The sequence below is a fragment of the Erpetoichthys calabaricus genome, chromosome 2 (genome assembly GCF_900747795.2).
Source record: "Erpetoichthys calabaricus chromosome 2, fErpCal1.3, whole genome shotgun sequence".
In the NCBI taxonomy this organism is placed as follows: domain Eukaryota; kingdom Metazoa; phylum Chordata; class Cladistia; order Polypteriformes; family Polypteridae; genus Erpetoichthys; species Erpetoichthys calabaricus.
This window is the reverse complement of record NC_041395.2, coordinates 154,207,171-154,231,094: the sequence shown is the minus strand read 5'-3', so window position 1 is coordinate 154,231,094 and position 23,924 is coordinate 154,207,171. Positions and strand designations below refer to the sequence as shown.

The window sequence follows — 23,924 nt, the reverse complement described above, 5'->3', positions numbered from 1 at the left end:
ATTACTGTCAGAGGAGATTAAAGGCATATTACCGACGCGCACGCCTGTATTACCACCAGAGAAAATTAAAAGTATATTACGGACATATATTACGGATGTACAAACCAGCGGACGTACAAGACGGTATCCTTCAATAAGGGCGCGCCCAGGTATCCTTCAATAAGGGCATGCACAAAAAGGCGAGCCTCAACAGGACTACCTCAATTGGGTGCAGCGAATAAAGGTGCGCGTAAATAAAGATCTGCACCTGTTGCTCTTCACATATTCCAGAGCCATTTGAACTAAATTATCTACGCACCCTTATTGAATAGAAACGTACAAGACAGTATTACTGTCACAGAAAATTAAAGACACACAATACACGGCGGCAGCCCACGAAGAACGGTCAGCTCAGCAAGTAAACATCAACAAAAGAAAGGCTGAAAGAAAGAAAAATACGACCAACAAAAAGAATGAGGTCGAAGTCCCTTGCCATTTAATATAGACTGTTCCTACTAATGTTTATGCACTACTGTTCTAGCGCCCGTTATTTTAACGGGCTAAATGGCTAGTACTGAATAAACATGGTGGGTTCCAAATGAAAATGATAGTCAGAATAAAGGGGTGATTTAGTGAGCAGTGTGGCACAATGGTTTACAACAGGTTACATTCTTTGTAGGAACATACAGGTACATCTAAATAAATTAGAATATCATCAAAAAGTTAATTTATTTCAGTAATTCAATTCAAAAAGTGAAACTCATAGATTAATTGCACATACAATGATATATTTCAAGTGTTTATTTGTGTTCATTTTGCTTATTATGGATTACAGGTAATCAAAACTCAATATTCAGTATCTCAGAAAATTAGAATATTACACAAGACCAATTAAAAAAAAAAAGAATTTTAATACAGAAATGTTGGCCTACTGAAAAGTATGTCCATGTATGCACTCAATACTTGGTCGGGCTCCATAAGACACTTTTTTTTTTTTTTTTTAAATAACATTTTATTGTATTTATTAAAATCAAATAACATTCCATACAAGCAAGTCAAATTTTACAAAACTAGGTTTGAATCAAATCAACCCCCACCCATGAGAAAAAGAGCTAGGCCAACAGAGTAAAACTTTAATAGTAGGAGAAGTAAATAAATAAATAGAATAACAAAGGGAAGAGAATCTGCTTCCTCAATTTTAATGCTTATTCTACAATGTTACTGATTAGATCCAGCCAGGTTTTAAAAAATTTTTGCTCACATCCTGTAAGTGAGAATTAGATTTTTTCCCAGTTTCAAATAATATATAACATCAAGTACCCACTGACTTAAAAGAGGTGGATTAGGATTCTTCCAGCTAAGCAAGATACAGTGGAACCTCGGTTTGCGAGCATAATTCGTTCCGGAAACATGCTCGCAGTCCAAAGCACTCGTATATCAAAGTGAATTTCACCATAAGAAATAATGGAAACTCAGATGATTCATTCCACAACCCAAAACTATTCATATAAAAATGGTTAATACAAAATATAAGGTAAAAATACATAAAACAAATTAACCTGCACTTTACCTTTGAAAAGAATCATGGCTGGTGTGAGTGAGTTTCTAAACTCCACCCAATGGGACGACACGCGGAAGAGTGTCCCAAAGCAATCGCAGGCTCCCAGTGCTGTAGCAGTTTGCCGTAAAAGAGAATCTGAAAAGATCGCGGACATGCTATAAGTGCCTGCCGTCGATGGGTGATACAAGGAACATTATAAATGCGCAGGGCACAGTACTACTTGGCCACGACCCTGCCTAACTGCTGTGTCTGTGTATATGAGAGTGGCAGACCCCGCTACAATAAATAACCACGCTGTTGCTGTTTCGAGCTGAATAAAGCTGGTGTTGCTAAAGTACTGAGACTCAGCTTCGTGTTTTGGGGTGCAAGACGGGGACTCGCACGTCACAGCACACACACACACACATACACAGTCACAATGCTGTAGTAAACAGTATACGCTTGTACGGATGTTGACTATATGAGTGAGGCATGCTGACTCAGATGGAGAATAGGAGATGATTGCCTACAATCCCGCAGTGAAAGAGAGAGAGAGAGGAACCATCAGCTCGGTTGTGATCACATGACGCTTAGCTGACAAAGTGTACACATACTACTCGTATTGCAAGACCTCGCTCGTTTATCAAGTCAGAATTTATTAAAAATTTTAGCTCGTCTTGCAAAACACTCGTAAACCAAGTTACTCGCAAACCAAGGTTCCACTGTAAGTCTACGTACCAATAATGAGGTAAAGACAATTGCAGTTTGTTTGTCCTTCTCCACTTTAAGCCCATCTCTAAGCCCAGTACACCAAATACAGCTGTTAGTGGATTAGGAGGGATTGTGACCCCCAAGGCTGTCTGAATGGCATTTAAAGATTTTGGTCCAAAATGATGTCAATTTGGTGCATGCCCAAAACATATGGCCCAATGAGACTGGACATGATTGCAATGTTCGCCGGTTGGATCTTGCCCTGGAAATATTTTGGACAATTTTAAACAAGATTTTAAACAACAGATGTGCTTGATAGATGATTTTAAGTTGAATAATTGTATGTTTTGCGCATATGGAGCTCAAGTGAATTCTTTCATTGCTGCCTTCCACTCCTTTTCTGAAATGTTGAGTGAGAGATCCTTTTCTCACTGTACTCTGGGATCTTTGAAAGGGAGGTACTTTAAAATGTTTTTGTATATTGCAAAAATGCTGGTGAATATTTTTTCCAGTATAGAAGTAGGTGGGAGGTGAGGAAAATTGGGCAGGTTTTGTTTAGCAAAGTTTCTAATGTGGAGGTAGTGAAAGAAATGTGTTGCTGGAAAGTTAAATTTGGAGTGTAATTGTTCGTAGGATGTGAAGATGTTATCTATGTGCAGATCTCTAAGTGATTTAAACCCAAATGTTTTCCAGACATTAAAAACTGCGTATGTTTGAGAGGGTAGAAAAAGTTGGTTATCGTGCAGAGGTGCCAGAGATAAAAGCTTCTCTGTCTTGAAGTGCTTCCTACATTGCTTCCATATTCTAAATGAATGAAGCACAATTGGGTTGGATGTGCTCTGTCTCTGGGTATGACAGAGGACTGGGACTTTGTGAAGTATGGCTTAGCCTCATGTGTGGAGGTAGAATGGGGGGTTGGGGGACTAGTGGTGGGAGAAAAAGAGAGCAAGCTATTTGTTATCAATCCTTTTAATCCTTATATTTATAAGTGCCAACATGACAATAGGCTTCATGGCAATAACTCCTGGAAAAATTGGAACTTAAGGTCAAAGCTGACTTCTTTTATATAAACATCTATGCGTGGATGTGTGTGTGTCTGTCCGGCCCGGAAGTGAGAGGTGGAGTTGGGGCAAGGGCTCCACCTCCAAGAATATGCAAGCGAGGCAAGCACGTCGGCAAAATGAAACCTCTGAAGAACGTCCCTCGCTTAGCCGCTAATACAGAAGCAAGGTGAACACATCGGCAAAATGGTATCCCTTTTACTTTTCATCACGCCGCTAATACAGAAACGAGGGGAGCACGTTGGCAAAATGAAACCTACGAAGAAAGACAGTCGCTTAGCTGCTAATACACAAGCATTGCTAGCGCGTTGGCAAAACTAAACCTCCTAGGAGAGAGATGCCCAGAGTAGTTCCTTTCAATTACCTGACAGCTTTACATTTTAATTTTTTTTCTGACGATTTCAGTAGTTTCTAGAACCCAGGGCTTTTTATAGCATGGGCTTACACAGCTAGTATGTAATAATGTACTATCTTAAATTAAGACTAAAAAATGACAGTAAAAGTTCAGAAACAAGGTCCCCATGACCAAACAGTTTTGGCCCGAACATTTGTGCATGGATCAAACTACTGTATACCAGTCCAGAAGCATCAGTTTGTATTAACAGCATTATTTCATACTACTTCAAACTATAATGTGGTACTAGACAAGGATGTTCCTTGTCACCACTGGTTTTTTCAATCGCCATTGAGCCACTGGCAGTTCACTGTCAAAACACTTTTGAGATAAAGAGGATTCTATATATGTCAGATCCACAAAATACTGTGCCTGCAGTCCTAACAGCACTAGCAAAATTTCAAAAGATTTCTGGTCTCAGAATTCATTTTGAATAAGTGTGTGCTCTTTCCAGTGAACTTTCAAGCACCAACATTAGGTTAGACACCTTCCCTTTTATCATCGCAGATCAGTTTAAATACCTAGAGGTAAACATCACAAGTGAACATAAAGCTCTTTATGAACAAAATTTTGCTGTCTGTATGGGAGAAATTAAGCAAGACTTGCATAGATGGTCTACCCTTCATCTCACTTTAGCTGGAAGAATTAATACTGTCAAGATGAATATCCTTCCTAAGCTGCTTTTTCTATTTCAAAGCATTCCAATATACATCAATAAATCATGTTTTAAGAAGTTAGATTCAATCATAACTTCATTTATTTGGAATTCAAAACATCCACGTATCTAAAGAGCGAGCACTACAAAGACCTAAGGCAGACCTACTGGAATGGCTTTACCAAACTTTGTTTTATTACTGGGCAGCAAATATACAAGCTATAAAAACCTGAACATTTACACAAATAAATGAACATACACATGCTTAGTCCGCAATAGAAATAAAATCCTGCAGTACTTCTTTATATCCCTTGCTTTGTACCCCAATAAATACAAGTTATTGCCAATATACTAATATAAGACATGTTTTAAACAAACAAATAGTTAGGATGACAGTGTGATTGTCACCACTGTGACACAGATCTGGAGTGCTGGGTATTAGCCCCAAATAAGTTACTGTGGGTGTTTGCATAAGTGTGCTTTGAGTTGGCTCATGCTGGACATTTGAAGAAATTTGTGTTTTGTAATTTGCCTGTGTTCTCACTTATTGGTACTTTGTTGTTTTTCATTCTTTTATTTTTATATTCATTAAAGGATAACTGCCCCGGAAGAAACAACATTTCATTTATTGCATTTGTCACTAATGAGAGAGTATATTGACTATGAGTTTTCAATATTACGGGTAAGTGCTAAATTATTTGAGTTTCCTTATACTGTACTGCTCTATGGAGATGGGAAGGCTGACTTTATGAAATGAAGTTTCTAAAAAATACATTGGAAAGTTCCACAACCTTTTAGAAGTTTAATTAATTTATAACCAAGAAGGTTAAATAATTGAAACAGACTGGAAAGATAATACAATGACAGAATACTGTTTGCACTTAATATGTCTAATTTCTTCTAAAGTGATCCTAGTTTTTAGTAAGAGAAAATATGTATTCCCTATCTAAGACTGGCAAAGGATACTTGACACCACTTGAGTGCCTGTCAGTCAATTTCAATATTCTATGATGCCTTCAATGTGGCCTTTTTACATTGTATACCAGTTTCTTTTCTGTTCTGCAGCTAAGCATAGAATGTTGGGACAAGACTGATTGCTTTAGCAAGTATTCAGAAATCCTGTTTGGTATAAATTGCATGCATAATTCCTTATATCACTTTTTAAAGCAGTGGCAGTTTTCTTTTAATTTCATTATCTGCATCCATTCATTACATGCATCCATATAATTTTCCCTTTATAAACAGACATAATTTCCTTTGCGCATTAGTTGTTGTGTTTACTTTATAAATGTGAAGACATGCAATATTGATATTTATTTGTAAATGCCAAAATGGCTCATAGCTGTTGGAGAGCATTCTCTGCACAGTTTCTCTGCATAGGCTTTAATTACATGTAGATCTTGTTCATCTGGTTTGAAATCAGACAAGTTGGTGTAAACTACTTGATTTTAATTTAAATGGTTGAAACTAACCAGTTTAATAGTTTCCATTGGTTAATGTCACAATTTCTGGCACTAATTAACCACAAGCTAAATACAGACATACTGTTAACACTGTGAAACGTCATTGTGCTATGATAGCTGCATATTTGCTCCTGTTTATTATAGAGTGGTGATTTCTCAAAATCAGTCCTGGGTACCCACTATGGTTACAAGTTTTTGACCCAGTCAACTTCTGCTTTTATTTGGACCCCTACCATAATTAAACAAGCTGATATTTTACAGTTTCTATGTTTTTAATGATATTCCAGAAATTTAAAGAAAATGGCAAGATTTAATTAATACAGTTTTAGAATCAGCATTTATACTGAGGGAGGGGCATTTTTCTTTCTTTCTTAATCTTCTATTTTTGCCCATGCTCTTGGCTCTTCTCTCTTTCTCTCGGGTGGTTGTTGAATTCTGTTGTGTTAGATTTCTTTCTTTCTGATTTTTTTTTTTTTTTAAGTTTGACTATAAAGTAATTTCTTAAGTTTGACTTGATTGTATGCAATACTATTTTCTTCAAAATAAATAGATAAAATTACAATTAAGGGAGCAAACTTCACAGAAAAAGATGAATTAATAGGACAGTAACAGGCATTTAAACTATGACTGAAATATTAGTTTGTTTTAAATCTCAAATCAGTCTGCTTTTTTAAATGCACACTTATAAAAATAAAACGAACAGCCAATGAACCAATCATATTAGTTAGAAGTGAAATGACTGCAAAACTGGTTGGAACAAAAACTTGCAGCTAAGCTGGGCCCACAGGACTGAAAACCAGTGTTGAATAGGAATTAATCTGAACATCCAAAACATTCCGCAGAATAACTCCTCACGAGCATTGTCATAAGTTTTATTTGGTTTAGTTTTTAGATGAATGCCATTTTGTTGTATAACAATACACAGTTTAAAAACACACACACACATTTTTATAATTCCTTAAACTGCCTTACACTGTGTTCACCTTATTTCAGTCTCCTAACTCCCAATATATGATATCAACAGTGGTAAATGTTAATTGGGCTTGAAAAAGCACCAGGTATTAAAGTGTTCTTTTTCCAAATTTTGGCCAGAATTGTATTTTGCAAGTGTAAAACTTCAAAATTGGGCTGAAATGTGAATAGATATATAATATTAAAGTGAACTTGGGGTTTAAGACAGAATTGAAAGAAATAGTACATTGGTCAAGATCATGCAGCAAAAACAGGGTGGTGTTGTAGCCTTCTTTCTATTGGAACACCATATACTTTAGGTAACATTATATCTGATATTCTTAACAGGTAGGTTTTAAGGTAAATGGGTGTTTTAAAAGAGTGTTTTAAAGATTGATGTTTTAATTGAACATGTGAAACTTAGATTGTCATTCTAGCATCAGAATTTAAACAGTTAAGGATAGAGCTGCCAGGCAAGAGAAAAAGAGGAAGGCCTAAGAGAAGGTTTATGTATTTGGTGAGAGAGGACATACAGGTGATGGGTGTAACAGAACAAGATGCAGAGGACAGAAAGATAAGGAAGAAGATGATCCGCTGTGGCAACCCCTAACAGGAGCAGCCGAAAGAAGAAGAATGTCTTGAAGACTGTGTAATAACTTGGATTTTAGAGGCCCCATACTGTGTATGTCATGCTTGTATTGTGTAGATCCACATTTTCTAATAAATATAACAGAGGAGGCTATAAGATAATAATAGTTTTTAGCAAATTTAGACCTTAAGTATTACATGTAGCTCACTGCCCCTTAATAATCCCACTTTCTTTTCCCTTTTTAGAAAACTATTCCATTTCATTATGACCTTGAGCGTATAATTGATGATTGGATTTTGATGGGGTTTCTCGTGGGAAATGACTTTATACCTCATCTACCTCATTTGCATATAAACCATGATGCACTGCCACTACTTTACAGAACTTATATTAGTGTCTTGCCAAAACTGGGGGGTAAGTATGTTATTGTAGTATTGAATTGATGGGTTCTGTTTTTTAGTATATGCATTGATGATATTGAAATTCACATTTATGCTTTGACTAAGTATTTTTGCACTATAAACAAACATACCAATATAAAACTGAAGCCATGCACATCTCACAGTATTTGGGTTTTCTCCCAATGTTATGTAGTTTTTCCTTTTTAGTGTGAAGCCTTCTTTTCAGATTTTTTAGTGTAGATTCTATATTTATATCTTTTTATTCTTGGGCCCTACAATGGTATATTACTAAATGTCATGGCGCAGTGGTAGCACTGGTGCCTCGCAGTAAGGAGACCTGGGTTCGCTTCCCGGGTCCTCCCTGCGTGGAGTTTGCACGTTCTCCCCGTGTCTGCGTGGGTTTCCTCCGGTGCTCCGGTTTCCTCCCACAGTCCAAAGACATTCAGGTTAGGTGCATTGGCAATTCTTAATTGTCCCTAGTGTGTGCTTGGTGTGTGTGTGTGTGTCCTGCGGTGGGCTGGTGCCCTGCCCAGGATTTGTTCCTGCCTTGCGCCCTGTGTTGGCTGGGATTGGCTCCAGCAGACCCCCATGACCCTGTGTTAGGATATAGCGGGTTGGACAATGACTGGCTGTCATTGCTCATACCTGGTCTTTGCAAGGACAGGGTCTAACTACCTTGCCAATCGAAGTGAAATTAAGGACATTTGTGTGGATTATCCATCCCAGCAGTTCTGCAGGACCAATAATGCATAATGGAAAAATTGCAAGAATTGCTGAGCACAATATTTTCCAAACACGTAAACCCTAGTCAAAACTGTGACAGTATTATGTAGTTTTTTCCATACAAAGATGGAAGTTTTTATATATCCCATGTTTGAGATAACCCTCTTTAAAACAGCAAAAAATTAAAACAATTCCAGTGACTTCATTCCATTATGTTAACTTACAACCTAAATGAGTTCTATTTGCTAAATTATAAACAAAATCTTAATGAAGTCACATTTTCTGTAGACTTTGATAACATAACAAACTGCCTTGCATGCAGTTGCCTGCAGTACGTGATTCATCCATCTCTGTTCTTTCTGATGACATTTAGTTAATACAAAAACAAAGAAAAAAAGCAGCAACAAATTACCTAACATTTACAGACATCAGTACTATATCAATTTAAGACTTTATGGTCCTTACCTCCTTCAGAAGACAAGAATTGTCTGTGCCATTGAAAACAGTGTACCATTTCAGTAGTATTCACTCCTATTGTGAGGACCTGCTTTCAGAGACTTGTGCTAAATGCTTTAAAAACATTCATATACCAGATAGCATGTACCATCTCTCCAGTTTTTGTATAATCACAATTGGTTCAGAGAGGATGACATGTCACTTGTACATTTATTCCATGTTGGAACATCTGGATAATACTTCTGTGCCAAAAGTAGCGTTTATAGCTCATCATTTAACCTTGTTGTTCCATCAAAGATGATTACCAATTTCTTTGGGACTTGACGTTAACTCCTCCAAGTGGATTTTGAACTTCCTAATTGGCACACTCTGGAATGTGCAGAATGATAATATTGCATCAGTTCACACATAATTACAGTTTTAATTCCAGTGATCATTTCTTGTTACTGTTATTGTTAAAATGTAGTATTTTGCTCACTACATTTTAGATTACTTTTACAATTTGTTCCAGCTGAGCATGGCATGCTTCTTTCAAATAAATATTAAAAAATATTTCATTCTCTGCAGGTTACATTAATGAAAATGGAAATTTAAATCTGAATCATTTTGAGAAGTATCTTGGAAAGCTTTCAGAGGTAAATACTTTGATTTTGAAAGTGCTATATTAAAGAATTTACAGGGTAGTATTTATTGAACATTTTTTTTAATGTCATACTTGTTTGTGTTTTAATTAGCATGTAGAATACTGTGATTATGAAGTTATTGATGGCACAATACACAGTTACCACATGGACCCACCATCCTTAATTTGAAATCTTGTTCTTTGTTTTTTTACTATGATGGAGTTTGCAGGTTCTCCGTGAGGATCTGTATGTATGTACTGTATGTATGTATGTGTGTGTGTGTGTGTGTTGTTATTCCATCCATATGCCAAAAGACATGCACGTTACATTTATTGGTGTACGGATGAGTGGGTCCTACAATGAATTCACATGGTGTTCAGAGCTATTTCCTAGTTTGTGCCTGGTGCTACAGGAATATTCTCATCCATTAATTGAATTAAGCAGGTTTGGCAATATGTTGTTTTAGGAATGCTAGCCTATCACATCCCCTTGTGATACATAGTAGTTGAATACATTTTAGCTTAACACATCCCTTTGTAATATATAGCAATTAAACATATTTTATAGAATATCAATACATGTTCTAAAATTTATTTTCAGTTTGACCGAGAGCACTTTAGTGAAGTGTTTGTAGATCTGAAGTGGTTTGAGAGCAAAGTTGGAAATAAATACTTAAATGAGGCTGCAGGCATGGCAGCTGAAGAAGCAAGAAATCATAAAGGGAAAAGACTCAAGGTTAGTATCGCCAAGTCTTATATTCACAGTATAGATACATTTGTGTCTGTGGTTGTGCTCAACAAACTTAAACCATGGGATACTCTGTGCAGGTGCTGCTAGCCAGTGGGGGGAGAAAAGAAAGATAAAGTTAATAAGGCTTAACAAATATATATGTGTGTGTGTGTGTGTGTGTGTATATATATATATATATATATTCATGGCATTCGTAGTCTGAATCACAATCTGATTGTATGGGTGGTTACCTAGCAGGTAACGCTTGTGGTTGGTCAGCAAGTCGGCTAACATCCGCCACGGTGCCCTCTTTCAGTTGCGAGAAGCAGATCATAGAATGGTTGAAATAGTTTTACTGTCAAATAATGCAAAGAGTACGCGACACATGTTTCGCCCTAATTCTGGGCTCATCAGGCGTACACACTCACTGCATCCCCTCTCGGGATCGAACCTTGAACGTCAGTACCAGAGGCGAAGCCCCTAACGCTGCGCTACGGCGTGTGGTTCGTTCATTTGACAGCATGTAGATCGGGGTAATTACATTCATGGCATTCGTAGTCTGAATCACAATCTGATTGTACGGGTGGTTACCCACAAGGTAACGCTTGTGGTTGGTCAGCAAGTCGGCTAACATCCGCCACGGTGCCCTATATACAGGTGCTGGTTGATTTTTTTCAGTAATTCCATTCAAAAAGTGAAACTTGTATATTAGATTCATTCATTACACACAGACTGATGTATTTCAAATGTTTATTTCTTTTAATGTTGATGATTATAACTGACAACTAATGAAAGTCCCAAATTCAGTATCTAGGAAAATTAGAATATTGTGAAAAGGTTCAATATTGAAGACATCTGGTGCCACACTCTAATCAGTTAATTAACTCAAAACACCTGCAAAAGCCTTTAAATGGTCTCTCAGTCTAGTTCTGTAGGCTACACAATCATGGGGAAGACTGCTGACTTGACAGTTATCCAAAAAACGACCATTGACACCTTGCACAAGGAGGGCAAGACACAAAAGGTCATTGCTAAAGAGGCTGGCTGTTCACAGAGCTCTGTGTCCAAGCACATTAATAGAGAGGCGAAGAGAAGGACAAGATGTGGTAGAAAAAAGTGTACAAGCAATAGGGATAACCGCACCCTGGAGAGGATTGTGAAACAAAACCCATTCAAAAATGTGGGGGAGATTCACAAAGAGTGGACTGCGGCTGGAGTCAGTGCTTCAAGAACCATCACGCACAGACGTATGCAAGACATGGGTTTCAGCTGTCGCATTCCTTGTGTCAAGCCACTCTTGAACAAGAGACGGCGTCAGAAGCGTCTCGCCTTTTGACTGCTGCTGAGTGGTCCAAAGTTATGTTCTCTGATGAAAGTAAATTTTGCATTTCCTTTGGAAATCAAGGTCCCAGAGTCTGGAGGAAGAGAGGAGAGGCACAGAATCCACGTTGCGTGAGGTCCAGTGTAAAGTTTCCACAGTCAGTGATGGTTTGGGGTGCCATGTCATCTGCTGGTGTTGGTCCATTGTGTTTTCTGAGGTCCAAGGTCAACGCAGCCGTCTACCAGGAATTTTTGGAGCACTTCATGCTTCCTGCTGCTGATGAACTTTATGGAGATGCAGATTTCATTTTCCAACAGGACCTGGCACCTGCACACAGTGCCAAAGCTACCAGTACCTGGTTTAAGGACCATGGTATCCCTGTTCTTGATTGGCCAGCAAACTCGCCTGACCTTAACCCCATAGAAAATCTATGGGGTATTGTGAAGAGGAAGATGCAATACGCCAGACCCAACAATTCAGAAGAGCTGAAGGCCACTATCAGAGCAACATGGGCTCTCATAACACCTGAGCAGTGCCACAGACTGATCGACTCCATGCCACGCCGCATTGCTGCAGTAATCCAGGCCAAAGGAGCCCCAACTAAATGTTGAGTGCTGTACATGCTCATACTTTTCATGTTCATACCTTTCAGTTGGCCAACATTTTTAAAAATCCTTTTTTTGCATTGGTCTTAATTGATATTCTAATTTTCCAAGATACTGAATTTGGGACTTTCATTAGTTGTCAGTTATAATCATCAACATTAAAAGAAATAAACATTTGAAATAAATCAGTCTGTGTGTAATGAATGAATCTAAAATAAACACGTTTCACTTTTTGAGTGGAGTTACTGAAATAAATCAACTTTGTCATGATATTCTAATTTTATGACCAGCACCTGTATGTATATATACATATATATATAATATATATATATATATAAAAAATACAGTGCATCCGGAAAGTATTCACAGCGCATCACTTTTTCCACATTTTATGTTACAGCCGTATTCCAAAATGGATTAAATTCATTTTTTTCCTCAAAATTCTACACACAACACCCCATAATGACAACGTGAAAAAAGTTTACTTGAGGTTTTTGCAAATTTATTAAAAATAAAAAAATTGAGAAAGCACATGTACATAAGTATTCATAGCCTTTGCCATGAAGCTCAAAATTGAGCTCAGGTGCATCCTGTTTCCCCTGATTATCCTTGAGGTGTTTCTGTAGCTTAACTGGAGTCCACCTGTGGTAAATTCAGTTGATTGGACATGATTTGGAAAGGCACACACCTGTCTATATAAGGTCCCACAGTTGACAGTTCATGTCAGAGCACAAACCAAGCATGAAGTCAAAGGAATTGTCTGTAGACCTCTGAGACAGGATTGTCTCGAGGCACAAAACTGAAAAATTTCTGCTGCTTTGAAGGTCCCAATGAGCACAATGGCCTCCATCATCCATAAGTGGAAGAAGTTCGAAACCACCAGGACTATTCCTAGAGCTGGCCGGCCATTTAAACTGAGCGATCGGGGAAGAAGGGCCTTAGTCAGGAAGGTGACCAAGAACCCGATGGTCACTCTGTCAGAGCTCCAGAGGTCTTCTGTGGAGAGAGGAGAACCTTCCAGAAGGACAACCATCTCTGCAGCAATCCACCAATCAGGCCTGTATGGTAGAGTGGTCAGACGGAAGCCACTCCCTAGTAAAATGCACATGGCAGCCCGCCTGGAGTTTGCCAAAAGGCACCTGAAGGACTCTCAGACCATGAGAAAGACAAAGATTGAACTCTTTGGTGTGAATGCCAGGCGTCACGTTTGGAAGAAACCAGGCACATATAACCGTAAAGTGGAATATGCAGTAGTGATGAGCGAATATTATTGAATTCTGTTTACCTTAAGTTTGGTGAAAACACTAAAATGTTCATTTATTTTGTTGAACTTAGTAAAATGCATTGAACTCAGTGGAGAAAGAGAAACTGAACTACTTTTGAATGAATGGATTAGAAAGGTGCTGGTCTTTTAAGTGTCTTTGAGGGCTGGGGAAGTATCTGCCAACTCTGCTAAAAACAGTTATTTTGGCCAAAAATGTGACCTGAGCTGTGAGGCAACAGTGATAACCACTGAGCCACAGTACTTCCCTGAGATAAAATTATAAGTTGAGTTCACATTACAGATCAAGTCCTTTATCATTCTCTGCATCTTCTGACCTCCTTTTGCTGTGACTAACTAACATCCACAGAACCGGTCATTCAAGGAATCTGTGTTATATACTCTGCCTTAACAGTGCTAAATATCAAGGAACATAGCATGCTCAAGGCACAACCTACAATGAATCTATACAGAGCAATTAAGTATTTTCATAATATTTTCATTATGGTAAGCTAACCAGGCATGCATGAAGCAGATTGGTCAGCGCTGTAAAGTGGGTGGTGGCATCCCAGTACACTGTGTACTGTGGCGACACAGTACACATGTGTGCGACTCAAATTAGCCAGGTAGCACAGAGCCAGTAACGATGTCTCCATCAAACATGGCTGCTACAGCTCTGAGATGTCACACTGACCTCACAAAGAATCATGGTGCACTGGGAAAAAAAACATGTCTATTCCTGGAAAAATTCTGCAAACTAGATCACTAGAAACCCAGCAAGTTCACTATGGAAAATGCTTTAGTAAATTTGGCCAGTCAGTAATATCAAGCAGGTTTGAAAATGTTAAGTGGAATCTTAATTATGATGAATCAGGGCTTGAGATTGGGGAATAATTACTCCTAGGAGGATGACACAGTGATATAGTATGTTATGCTTCTGTTTTTGATTGTTAGGGACCTGTTTTCATGTACCAGCTTAGACACACACTACAGAATTGTGAGTCTATGGTCTGTGACGATGCGGGTTTCCTCCACGCTCCCATCGTCCTTCTGGGAGCCCTGAACCCGACACCATCGGTAATGTCACCGATGACCTTGGCAGTGAGGCACAAAAATTAAGCAAGGGGATGGTGCAGAAGTGTCAAGTGTTTTTATTAAAAACAACAAACAAAAACAAGTGTTCAAATAAATAAAGTGCAGTGTGTCTCAAAAATCTTCAATAAATAAATAATCCATAAAAACGAGTGATGAGTGGAGGTTAAAAAACCCCAATAGAAAAAAACAACAATACTTTAAAACAACGAGGTTAAAACAATGGCATGAAGCAGTCTCTTTAAAAATCCAAAGCACGGTGTGACTTCACTAACAGTGGCAACTCTCCTGCTTCTCCCTTCCGGGAGTTGCCCAACCAGCAAAATGAAGCTCCCTCAATACATGTCCGGTAGCCCTCCGATCCCTGGCTACGTTGGGCTCCATGACTGCTGCTGCCTTTCGACAGCTAGTTGTCTTCATCACCGGTCACTCCAGCTCCTTGATCGCTCAGCTGCAGTGACCGCTTCCTTCAGCCCCACCTAGTGTCGTACTAACACTATTTCTTGGGGCTCTCCTTCCGGCTGCCTCTGCTCCATCGAGCCTGCTCTCCCTCACTCGCTCACTCTCTCTCTCTCTCGCACCGGCTATCCTCTCCCTGCTTCCTGCCACCTTCTTCCCTGCAACCTCCATCTCTTTCTTTTCTTTTTTTTCCTTTTCCTTCCTCCTCTACTAGCCACCTCACGCTTCTGTATATCACGGGGATGTGGATCAGCTGTGGCAATCAGCAGCTCCCAGGAACAATTACGGATGCGGATGACTCCTCACCTGTGCTTAAGTGAGAACCACCCACATAACGAATTCCCCGGGAACTGCTCGGCCACACACATCACACCCCCACACTAAGCCGCAAGTGCGGCAACTATTATTTTAATAAAGTGGCCTTTTTAACTTAAGCTGTGGACCCGCTACACCACCTGGTCTGTCAATTTAACACTCTGATTTCCTTCCATATGTTGAAGATGGACACTTTAGATTATCATAAGTTTTAATTTAGTTTGGTATATGAGAGTATCTGAGTGAGAGTACACAGTAATTGATGGGATCAGATTGGGGGCTGAATCATGTCTTTCCAACATTCTCCAGGATAGGCTATTGACTCTGGTTTCTCAAATTCTTGTTATGGATAAAGTGGGGTCAGAAAATAAAAGGAGAGCTTTGTTTTTAGGTATATTCATATCACTTTTATTTTTTTTATGTATTTATTAGAACAATCTAGATGAGAATAGGCCATTCAGCCCAACCAAGCTCGCCAGACCTATCAGTTTAATTCTTCTAATAAAACATCAAGTCTTGTTTTAAAGGTCCCTAATGTCTTACTGTCTTCCACACTACTTGGTAGCTTATGCTGTGTGTCTATGGTTCTCTGTGTAAAGAAAAACTTCCTAATGTTTGTGTAGTACTAGGGTGTTGTACCGTGTTAGCCATTATGAATGTAGAGAAAAGCCAAGCAAAATGACACCTTTTATTGGCTAACTAGAAAGATTACAATATGCAAGCTTTCGAGGCAACTCAGGCCCCTTCTTCAGGCAAGATGTAATCAATGTTTGTGTGAAATTTACCCCTAACAAGTTTCAAACTATGTCTCCGTGTTCTTGGTGAGCTCAGATAACAGTCCCGAGCCACTGTACTAATTCCCTGCATAATTTTAAGCACTCTGATCATGTTTCCCTTTAATATTTTTTTGCTTAAACTGAAAAAGGCTCAGCTCTTTCAATCTTTCCTCATAATGCATTCCCTATAGCCCTGGAATCCACCTAGTTGTTGTTCCCTGGAAATTTTCTAGTGCTGCTTTGTCCTTTTTGTAGCCTGGAGACCAAAACTGTATGTAGTACTTCAGATGGGACCTCACCAATTCATTATAAAGCATCAGCATAACCTCCTTATACTTGTGATATGTACCATAACCTTCTGTGGCCTCCTTAATGGCTTTTGAAAACTCTCTGACTGTTGATAATGTCTAGTCCACTACAACTCCTAAAACCTTCTCATAATGTGTACTTTGGACTTTCAGACCTCCCGTTGTGTTTTCAAATGTAACATTTTTACTTCATACATGTAATACTTTGGGTTGCCTTTTGACTTATCTGCTATATTCCTCTAGCTGCTTTTTAGCCTCCCTAATATCCTTCTTAATGGTTGCCCTCATGCTCTCATACATAGATATTAATCTCATAAATCGTATACAGCTTATTTTTCCTTTGCAGCTTCTTTTTTAACTCGTTATTAACCCCTTGCATAGTTCTTAAATTTCCTACTAATTCCAAATTTAGGAATGTATTTATCCTGCATTACATGCAAAACGTCTTTAAACCTGTTCCACGGCTCCTCGACCAACTCCCCACTTAAAAGCTTATCCCTGTCTATTCTCCTCAGACTTTGCCACATCTGCTCAAAACTTGCCCTACCATAGTTAAACTTAATAGATTTAATTTTTGCATATACACTCTTCCAAAACAAAACTGTTTTATTATATTATGGTCACTTGACCCAAATGGTTCAGTCACGTCTACACCCTAAATTCTGTTCAGATTATTTCAAAATACTAAATTCAGACTAAATCTGTTAAATGGGGAAAAAATTCAAATCCCACCCTCTAGTACATTTTAAATCATACACAAAAATAACTTCACTTGGAATTTAAATATTTATAAAATCAGATTAAGATATCCATATACACATTTATTTAAAAATAATGCCCATCCATAATTTATGTACTACAGCTAGTTAATGAAGCACTTTACATTAAAGTGAAGTACTACAACACTGGGTGTAGGTCCAAGTGTATACAAGATGTCAAAGAAATAGTTACAAGAAAAGAAAAACATATTAAAATTAGGAAAGGAAAATATTAATAATTAACATAACTTTAGTGTGAAACACTATTGTTTGTTCTGCAAAAATCTAATTAAAAAGTCAAAACAACAAACCTTGAAATAATCATTGAATAATTACTTCAAATACAATTCTCACCCTTTTGTTACACTTTTGGATTTTTTTGGTGATTGTTTGCTGTGTATTAAGGCAATGTTTCTTTTTTTCATTTAAATGCTTTAGGGTGTTGTTTAAAATACATTTTAATTTACTAAAGCAAATCAAGCATCATCCTTAAAAAAAAAAGTTGCAAAGTTAATTTTAATTCTTGTATTAACCTCCTTGTCGTTAACCCTGGCTGTGACTTGGGCTTGGAATTCTATGCATGTACAGAATATTTATATGCATTGTGCCACTCTAAAGTAACTCATTAATATTCATGCATGTGGTAGAACCATTAACCATAGCACAATGGCATGTAAACGAAAAGCTATAAAATCCTTTTTAGGTCAGAATGAAACTAAAGTATTAGTTGAATCAAGTGGCAGTGATGACAGTATGAATTGGCCATCACACTTTGACACAGATAGTGAAACTGATGCATACTGTACTGTACGACTGAACTGCCATGATATGCCTAGTGACTTCATTCACATAATGCTGCAGTGGGGTGCAAGTAGGTGTGGGGAAAAAAGGAGAAAGACAAGAAAAACGTTAGCCCCCAATCACTGTTCACGTTGTAGCAACTGTCAATGTCCGTGACAGGGAAATGTGGAAGCCACTAGCTTTGTGCTGTGTAACAAAAGGGTTACATCGATTATGTGGATCAGTCACAGGCAATCTACCCTCTAATACTTTAGCACCAGAGAAAAATATTACAAGTAAAGTGTACAAAGAAACACGCTTGTACTGTCCTGATGATGACATTGGGCTGTGTATTCATGACTATTGGTTTCAATATATATCACCCAAAGGATGTGTGCTAAATATGCATCAGTTACAGCTGTGTACACTATACATACCTTTCATACTGTAATTATGTTGATGCTTTGGTATTTACATGTTTCTGTTACATATAACAACATTTTTATTGTTAAAGAAAATTCAGTGTTTTTGACTGTTTTTTTTTTTCTGGGGGTAAAAATATTGCAGAGTAGGAGGTTAAAGATATTTTCTCATATTAGAAATCATTCACTTTGAAATGAATTTCTGCCAACAAAGATTGAAGGTCCTTTGATAATCTTTCTGTATAATTTATCTTGAAGCAACCTGCTTTACTGTTTTCTAAATAAGCTGAGTTGGCAAAATATAAATTTACCATTGAAAACATTTGGTTTTAATTATTTTACTTAAAGAAATGATATGGGCGCTTTTTTTTTTAAATGCTTTTAATGTGTACTCCCAAAATGATCATATTATTTCATTAGTAGCAGTGTTGAAGATGGGTTCAGTTCTCTTGGATATCCAGTTAGCAGTTATGGAAGCTCCTGAAAAAAGGATGATAAAATACATTGTACATGTGTGGTAAAGTGAGGTCCGTGGCTGATTGTGCATCTTTTTAAATAATTGATTGGTTTAGTGGGGCGTGGTTGCATGGTGAGAGCGGTTCCTCGGCGCAATGCGAGAGCGATCGACCCTACACTAAGTACACAGTTGTAGGATCATCCATGACCCTAATTTGCACTAGGAGCTGCTAATCGACACAGCTGTGCCACATCCTCATTTTAAAAGGGGAAGTGCGAGGAAGGGGGGAAGGATCATAAAGAAAAGACAAAACGGAGGTTACTGAGAAACGAAGGCAGGAGGTGAAAAGAACTAGTGCAGGTGCAAGTGAGCAAAACGGAGCAGGCTCACGGGAGAGAAGGCACGCAGCTGGGAGGGGAGCCCCTGGGAAATTAGTGTGTGGCCGACACTTGGGGGTTTGGGGCAGTCGGAAGTGATCGCTCCAGCTGAGCAGTTACAAGGAATGGGAATGACTGGGAATTTGTGTGGCCTGCCGTGGAAGACAGGGAAGGCAGTGGGGGTCGATGAAAGTTTGGGAGGAGAGCCCTAGCATGAGCTCCATGGCCATTGGGGACCCAAGTGTCTGTATGGCTAGTGAGCCTGTCCGTATCCATGGGACAGGACGGTAAGCAACCAGACCTGTGGAAGGTCAGCTGCACCTGTCGATAAGGCAACTCCTCTGCTGCAAGGCCTGTATGGGATAAGTAGAGGAACTGCCAATGTTAAAAGAAGAAGGCACCAGGCTTTTAGAAACGACCGTCCTTGCCACTGGATTTTAACATCATCTTAAAGAAAATTTGTTTCGATTTTAACCTCCACATTTTGCACCTGTTTTTATTGGATTATTTATTTAATATTTTTATGCACTGCACTGTTGGAACACTTGTTTTGGGTTTTTTTAATAAAAGCACTGAACACTTTTGCGCCTCCCCCTTGTTTCATGTGGTGTCCTCATTTGTGCAGCTCATCCCGGTCATGACTATCGGCAGTGTCAGGTTCAAGAGGCTCCCAAATGAGAAGAGGGAGCATGGAGCCAGACCTGCACCGTCACAGCATGTTGAAAATGTATTGCTGTATTATTTTAGCAGTTAAACCCATCCATCCATCCATCCATTTTCCAACCCGCTGAATCCGAACACAGGGTCACGGGGGTCTGCTGGAGCCAATCCCAGCCAACACAGGGCACAAGGCAGGGAACCAATCCTGGGCAGGGTGCCAACCCACCGCAGAGCAGTTAAACCCAAATTTCATAATCCATTTGTGAATAAATTTAATTCCAGATATTAGGAACTTGCATGACTTCAGTATTTTAAAGAAACTATCACAAATATATGCTGTATTTTGTTTATTCTCTGTGTGAGTTTAAATGTCAAAATCTTAATAAAAGACCTAGAAATGCCTATTTGTTTTCGTTCTAAGTCCTAGTATTTTCATTAAATATTAAAGAAATATTAAAATATTTATTTTACTAGTCTATATTCAATAAGTAGTCATTTTAGTAGCAATTCAGATGTCAAAAACTAAATCCTTATTTTGCCTCTCTGCAGAAACAAGAAGATGCCCTTTGTTTAGCTGCATTTGATGGAAACAAAGAACCTGCAGATGTTCCTACCAAAGGTAAGTAAAGAATCAAGTTATTCCTTTCTGACATTTTGTATTTTTTGTTTGTTTTTAATAAATAACTTTCCTTTCATCAACTTTAGAGTTGCCTGATGATGAGACTGATGAAGACTTATTTGAAACAGAGTTTAGGCAGTATAAAAGAACATACTACATGACCAAAATGGGGGTTGAAGTGGTATCTGAGTAAGTTCATTTTCTCATTATATAATATATTGGTAACATAATAAACAAAATACTGTACCTCTATTTGTTTTTTTGCTTTAATCATGCTCAGTACTTGGTGCTCAAGTGTAAAGTATTTACAATGCCACATTTAGTAACAGGCTATGTTTATTTAAAAAAACACACACGTTTGAGAAAAGCAAATAGAGAACTCAAAATTCAAAGTTCATCAGAAGACAAACTAAAACTTTGCTGTTTCTCTGTGCCTACCTTTGTAAGAGTTTAAAATATTTGTAGAGTTGTGTGCCATATTCCACTCTCTCCGTTTACACTCCATCTTTCTCTCTCTTTTAATGCTGGTCTCCTTTAAAAAACCTTTTCAGGGTCACTTCATGCCATACCCCGGAATCCCCTCTGAGGTCAGGGTCCACCCTACCTTTATGAAGTGGACAAGAGGCAGAAACTACCTGTGATATGTTTTGGTGCCCCTTCAATGCTGAGCCTTCTGATGACTTTAAAGGGTACCACTTGTTAGGCAGCTTTTTACTTTCTTTTGTGGTATTCCTTTATGGGCTAGAGAGTTTTACTGGACTTCCACCAACCAATATCTTGTTTTCATTTGTTCACTCTGGAACTATGTGTTGTCTGCTGTGTAAATCTAGTCTATATATATAATTCACTAAGTCCATGGCAAGCAAGATGCACGCAAGGAAGAGCCCCGCCCACCAACTCACAGAGCCCCGCCCACCAACAATTCACTAAGCAGCCGACCATGGCAAGCAAGCCACATGCAAGACAGAGCCATGCCCGCCAACTCACAGTTCACTAAGCAGCCAAACATGGCAAGCAAGACGCATGCAAGTCCATGGCAAGCAAGACGCACGCAAGACAGAGCCACGCCCGCCAACTCACAGAGCCCCGCCCACCAACTCTAAGACCATGGGATACGCACGACAGAGCCCCGCCCGCCAACTCTAACCCTCCTCTAAGAATTATTATTTACCAGGTCCCTAAATTTAAAGTGTTGTGTACAGTTTGTTTATTGTCTTCCCCTATTCCAACCCTTATCTTAACCCCTTTAAAATAGGGCCCTGGGGCTAAGAATAACTATTATTTACCAGGTCCCTAAAATTTAAAATGTTGTGTACAGTTTGTTTATTGTCTTCCCTTATTCCAACCCTTATCTTAACCCCTTTAAAATAGGGCCCTGATGTTAAGAATTATTATTTACCAGGTCCCTAAATTTAAAGTGTTGTGTGTAGTTTGTTTATTGTCTTCCCCTATTCCAACCCTTACCTTTATCCCGTTAAAATAGGGCCCTGATGCTAAGAATAACTCTTGTTTACCGGGTTCCTAATTTTAAAGTATGGCATATAGTTTGTTTATTGTCTTTCCCCTATCCAATCCTGATCTTAACCCCTTTAAATGGGGCCCTGATGTTAAGGATTATTATTGATCAGGTCCCTAAATTTAAAATGTAGTGTATAGTTTGTCTAATCTTTGACCCCTATTTGTATTTTTCACCTCTTTAAAACAGGGCCCTGATGTTAAAAATAGAATTGTTATTCAGTTCCCTGAGGTTAAGGAGTATGTCTGTGTCTTTTTTATATATGTTAAGTGTTTGTGGTTTAGAAATCCTAATTTGGCCACCAGGGTTATTACAGGAGGGACAGAAATTAATATTTCTGACCCTAAATAAATTCTAAGAAGGGGTAAAAAGTATCCATCCATCCATCCATTTTCCAACCCGCTGAATCCGAACACAGGGTCACGGGGGTCTGCTGGAGCCAATCCCAGCCAACACAAGGCAGGGAACCAATCCTGGGCAGGGTGCCAACCCACCGTAGGACACACACAAACACACCCACACACCAAGCACACACTAGGGCCAATTCAGAATCGCCAATCCACCTAACCTGCATGTCTTTGGACTGTGGGAGGAAACTGGAGCGCCCGGAGGAAACCCACGCAGACACGGGGAGAACATGCAAACTCCACGCAGGGCGGACCCGGGAAGCGAACCCAGGTCCCCAGATCTCCCAACTGCGAGGCAGCAGCGCTACCCACTGCGCCACCGTGCCGCCCGGGTAAAAAGTATTTATAGTATTATGTGGCTTATTTTTTTCCTGTTGGTGATTTTCTTTGAATTCCCTGAGGAGAGGTAGAATTAATTTTGAATTAATTAGACCTAAAGTATTTTTGATTTGACCAGTAAGGAGGGATTTGTATTTAAAACCCCTTATGTGGGGGAAAAAAAGTGTTAGGTACATGGGTCCAAATGGACAAAAGAATAAAATACCTAGGAGTAAGGGTTAGAAAAGAAAAGTTAAAACGGAAATTTAATTTGTTTAGTAGGATTGGAGGTTTCTGTAAAATCAAAATTTGATACATAGGAGTGTGTACCAATGCAATTTGATATGGACTTCGGTCCAATATCCCCTACACTAATTCTAACCCTCCCCCCCGAGTCCACCCTCGCTCTCGAGGCACGTAGCACCTCACCAAACACCGCCTCAGTCGCTTTCGTGTCTGCTACAGTCCACATGCACCTCTGAGCCACGTTGACTTTTCATTGTTTGTTTTCGGTTCCGGCTGCTTTTTTATATATAATCCACCAAGTTGCCCGACCATGGGATACGCACGCACGCAAGACAGAGCCCCGTCCGCCAACTCTAACCCTCCTCCCTGAGGCATGCGCACTTCCTGCTCATGTGCCCGCCCCCAACTCCTCATCAAACACATCCTGAGTCGCTTTCTCCCGTGTCCACCCTCGTTCTCGAGGCATGCCGCACTGGCTGCTCATGTGCCCGCCACACACACACACACACACGCACGCGAGAGAGACGCACGCACGCACGCGAGAGAGATGCACGCACACACGCACACGCACACACACACACACACACACACGAGAGAGAGGGGGCTAGACGCATAAGGCAGTTAAAGAATGCACCTGGCTTGATTTTGTTTTCACTTCTGTTTACATCGATCGGTTCGTAGCGTGCATTGTTGCAATGTTACTTTTCGTGGTGGTTTATTAAATTACGAATTTTTCAAATGTTTAGTTTTTTCCCTATGCTTAAAACTCATTAAAAAAGTGTTTTTAGTGAGCGGTTTGTAGCGCTATAGCGCGAACTCTTGCAGTGTTAAGTTTTCTCTGCTGTTCAAGGTTTTCTCAGTGTTATTCAATGTTTTTACATTTAATTTACTACTATGCTGTGCATTCTATGGTATGATTAACTATATTTGTGCTTAAAAACTTTAAAAAATA

The 23,924-nt window shown here is 39.0% G+C and overlaps 1 protein-coding gene across 2 annotated transcripts in view; it reads left to right on the top strand.

The window, feature by feature from the left end:
- xrn1 (5'-3' exoribonuclease 1) overlaps positions 1–23,924 on the top strand; it is a 144,514-nt gene that overhangs the window by 33,070 nt on the left and 87,520 nt on the right. For both annotated transcript variants that reach the window (XM_028792080.2, XM_028792079.2), the window contains exons 7-12: positions 4,935–5,022; positions 7,589–7,757; positions 9,491–9,558; positions 10,147–10,281; positions 20,416–20,485; positions 20,572–20,674. In XM_028792080.2, coding sequence (XP_028647913.1) covers positions 4,935–5,022; positions 7,589–7,757; positions 9,491–9,558; positions 10,147–10,281; positions 20,416–20,485; positions 20,572–20,674 — 633 coding nt within the window. The remainder of the gene's footprint in view (positions 1–4,934; positions 5,023–7,588; positions 7,758–9,490; positions 9,559–10,146; positions 10,282–20,415; positions 20,486–20,571; positions 20,675–23,924) is intronic.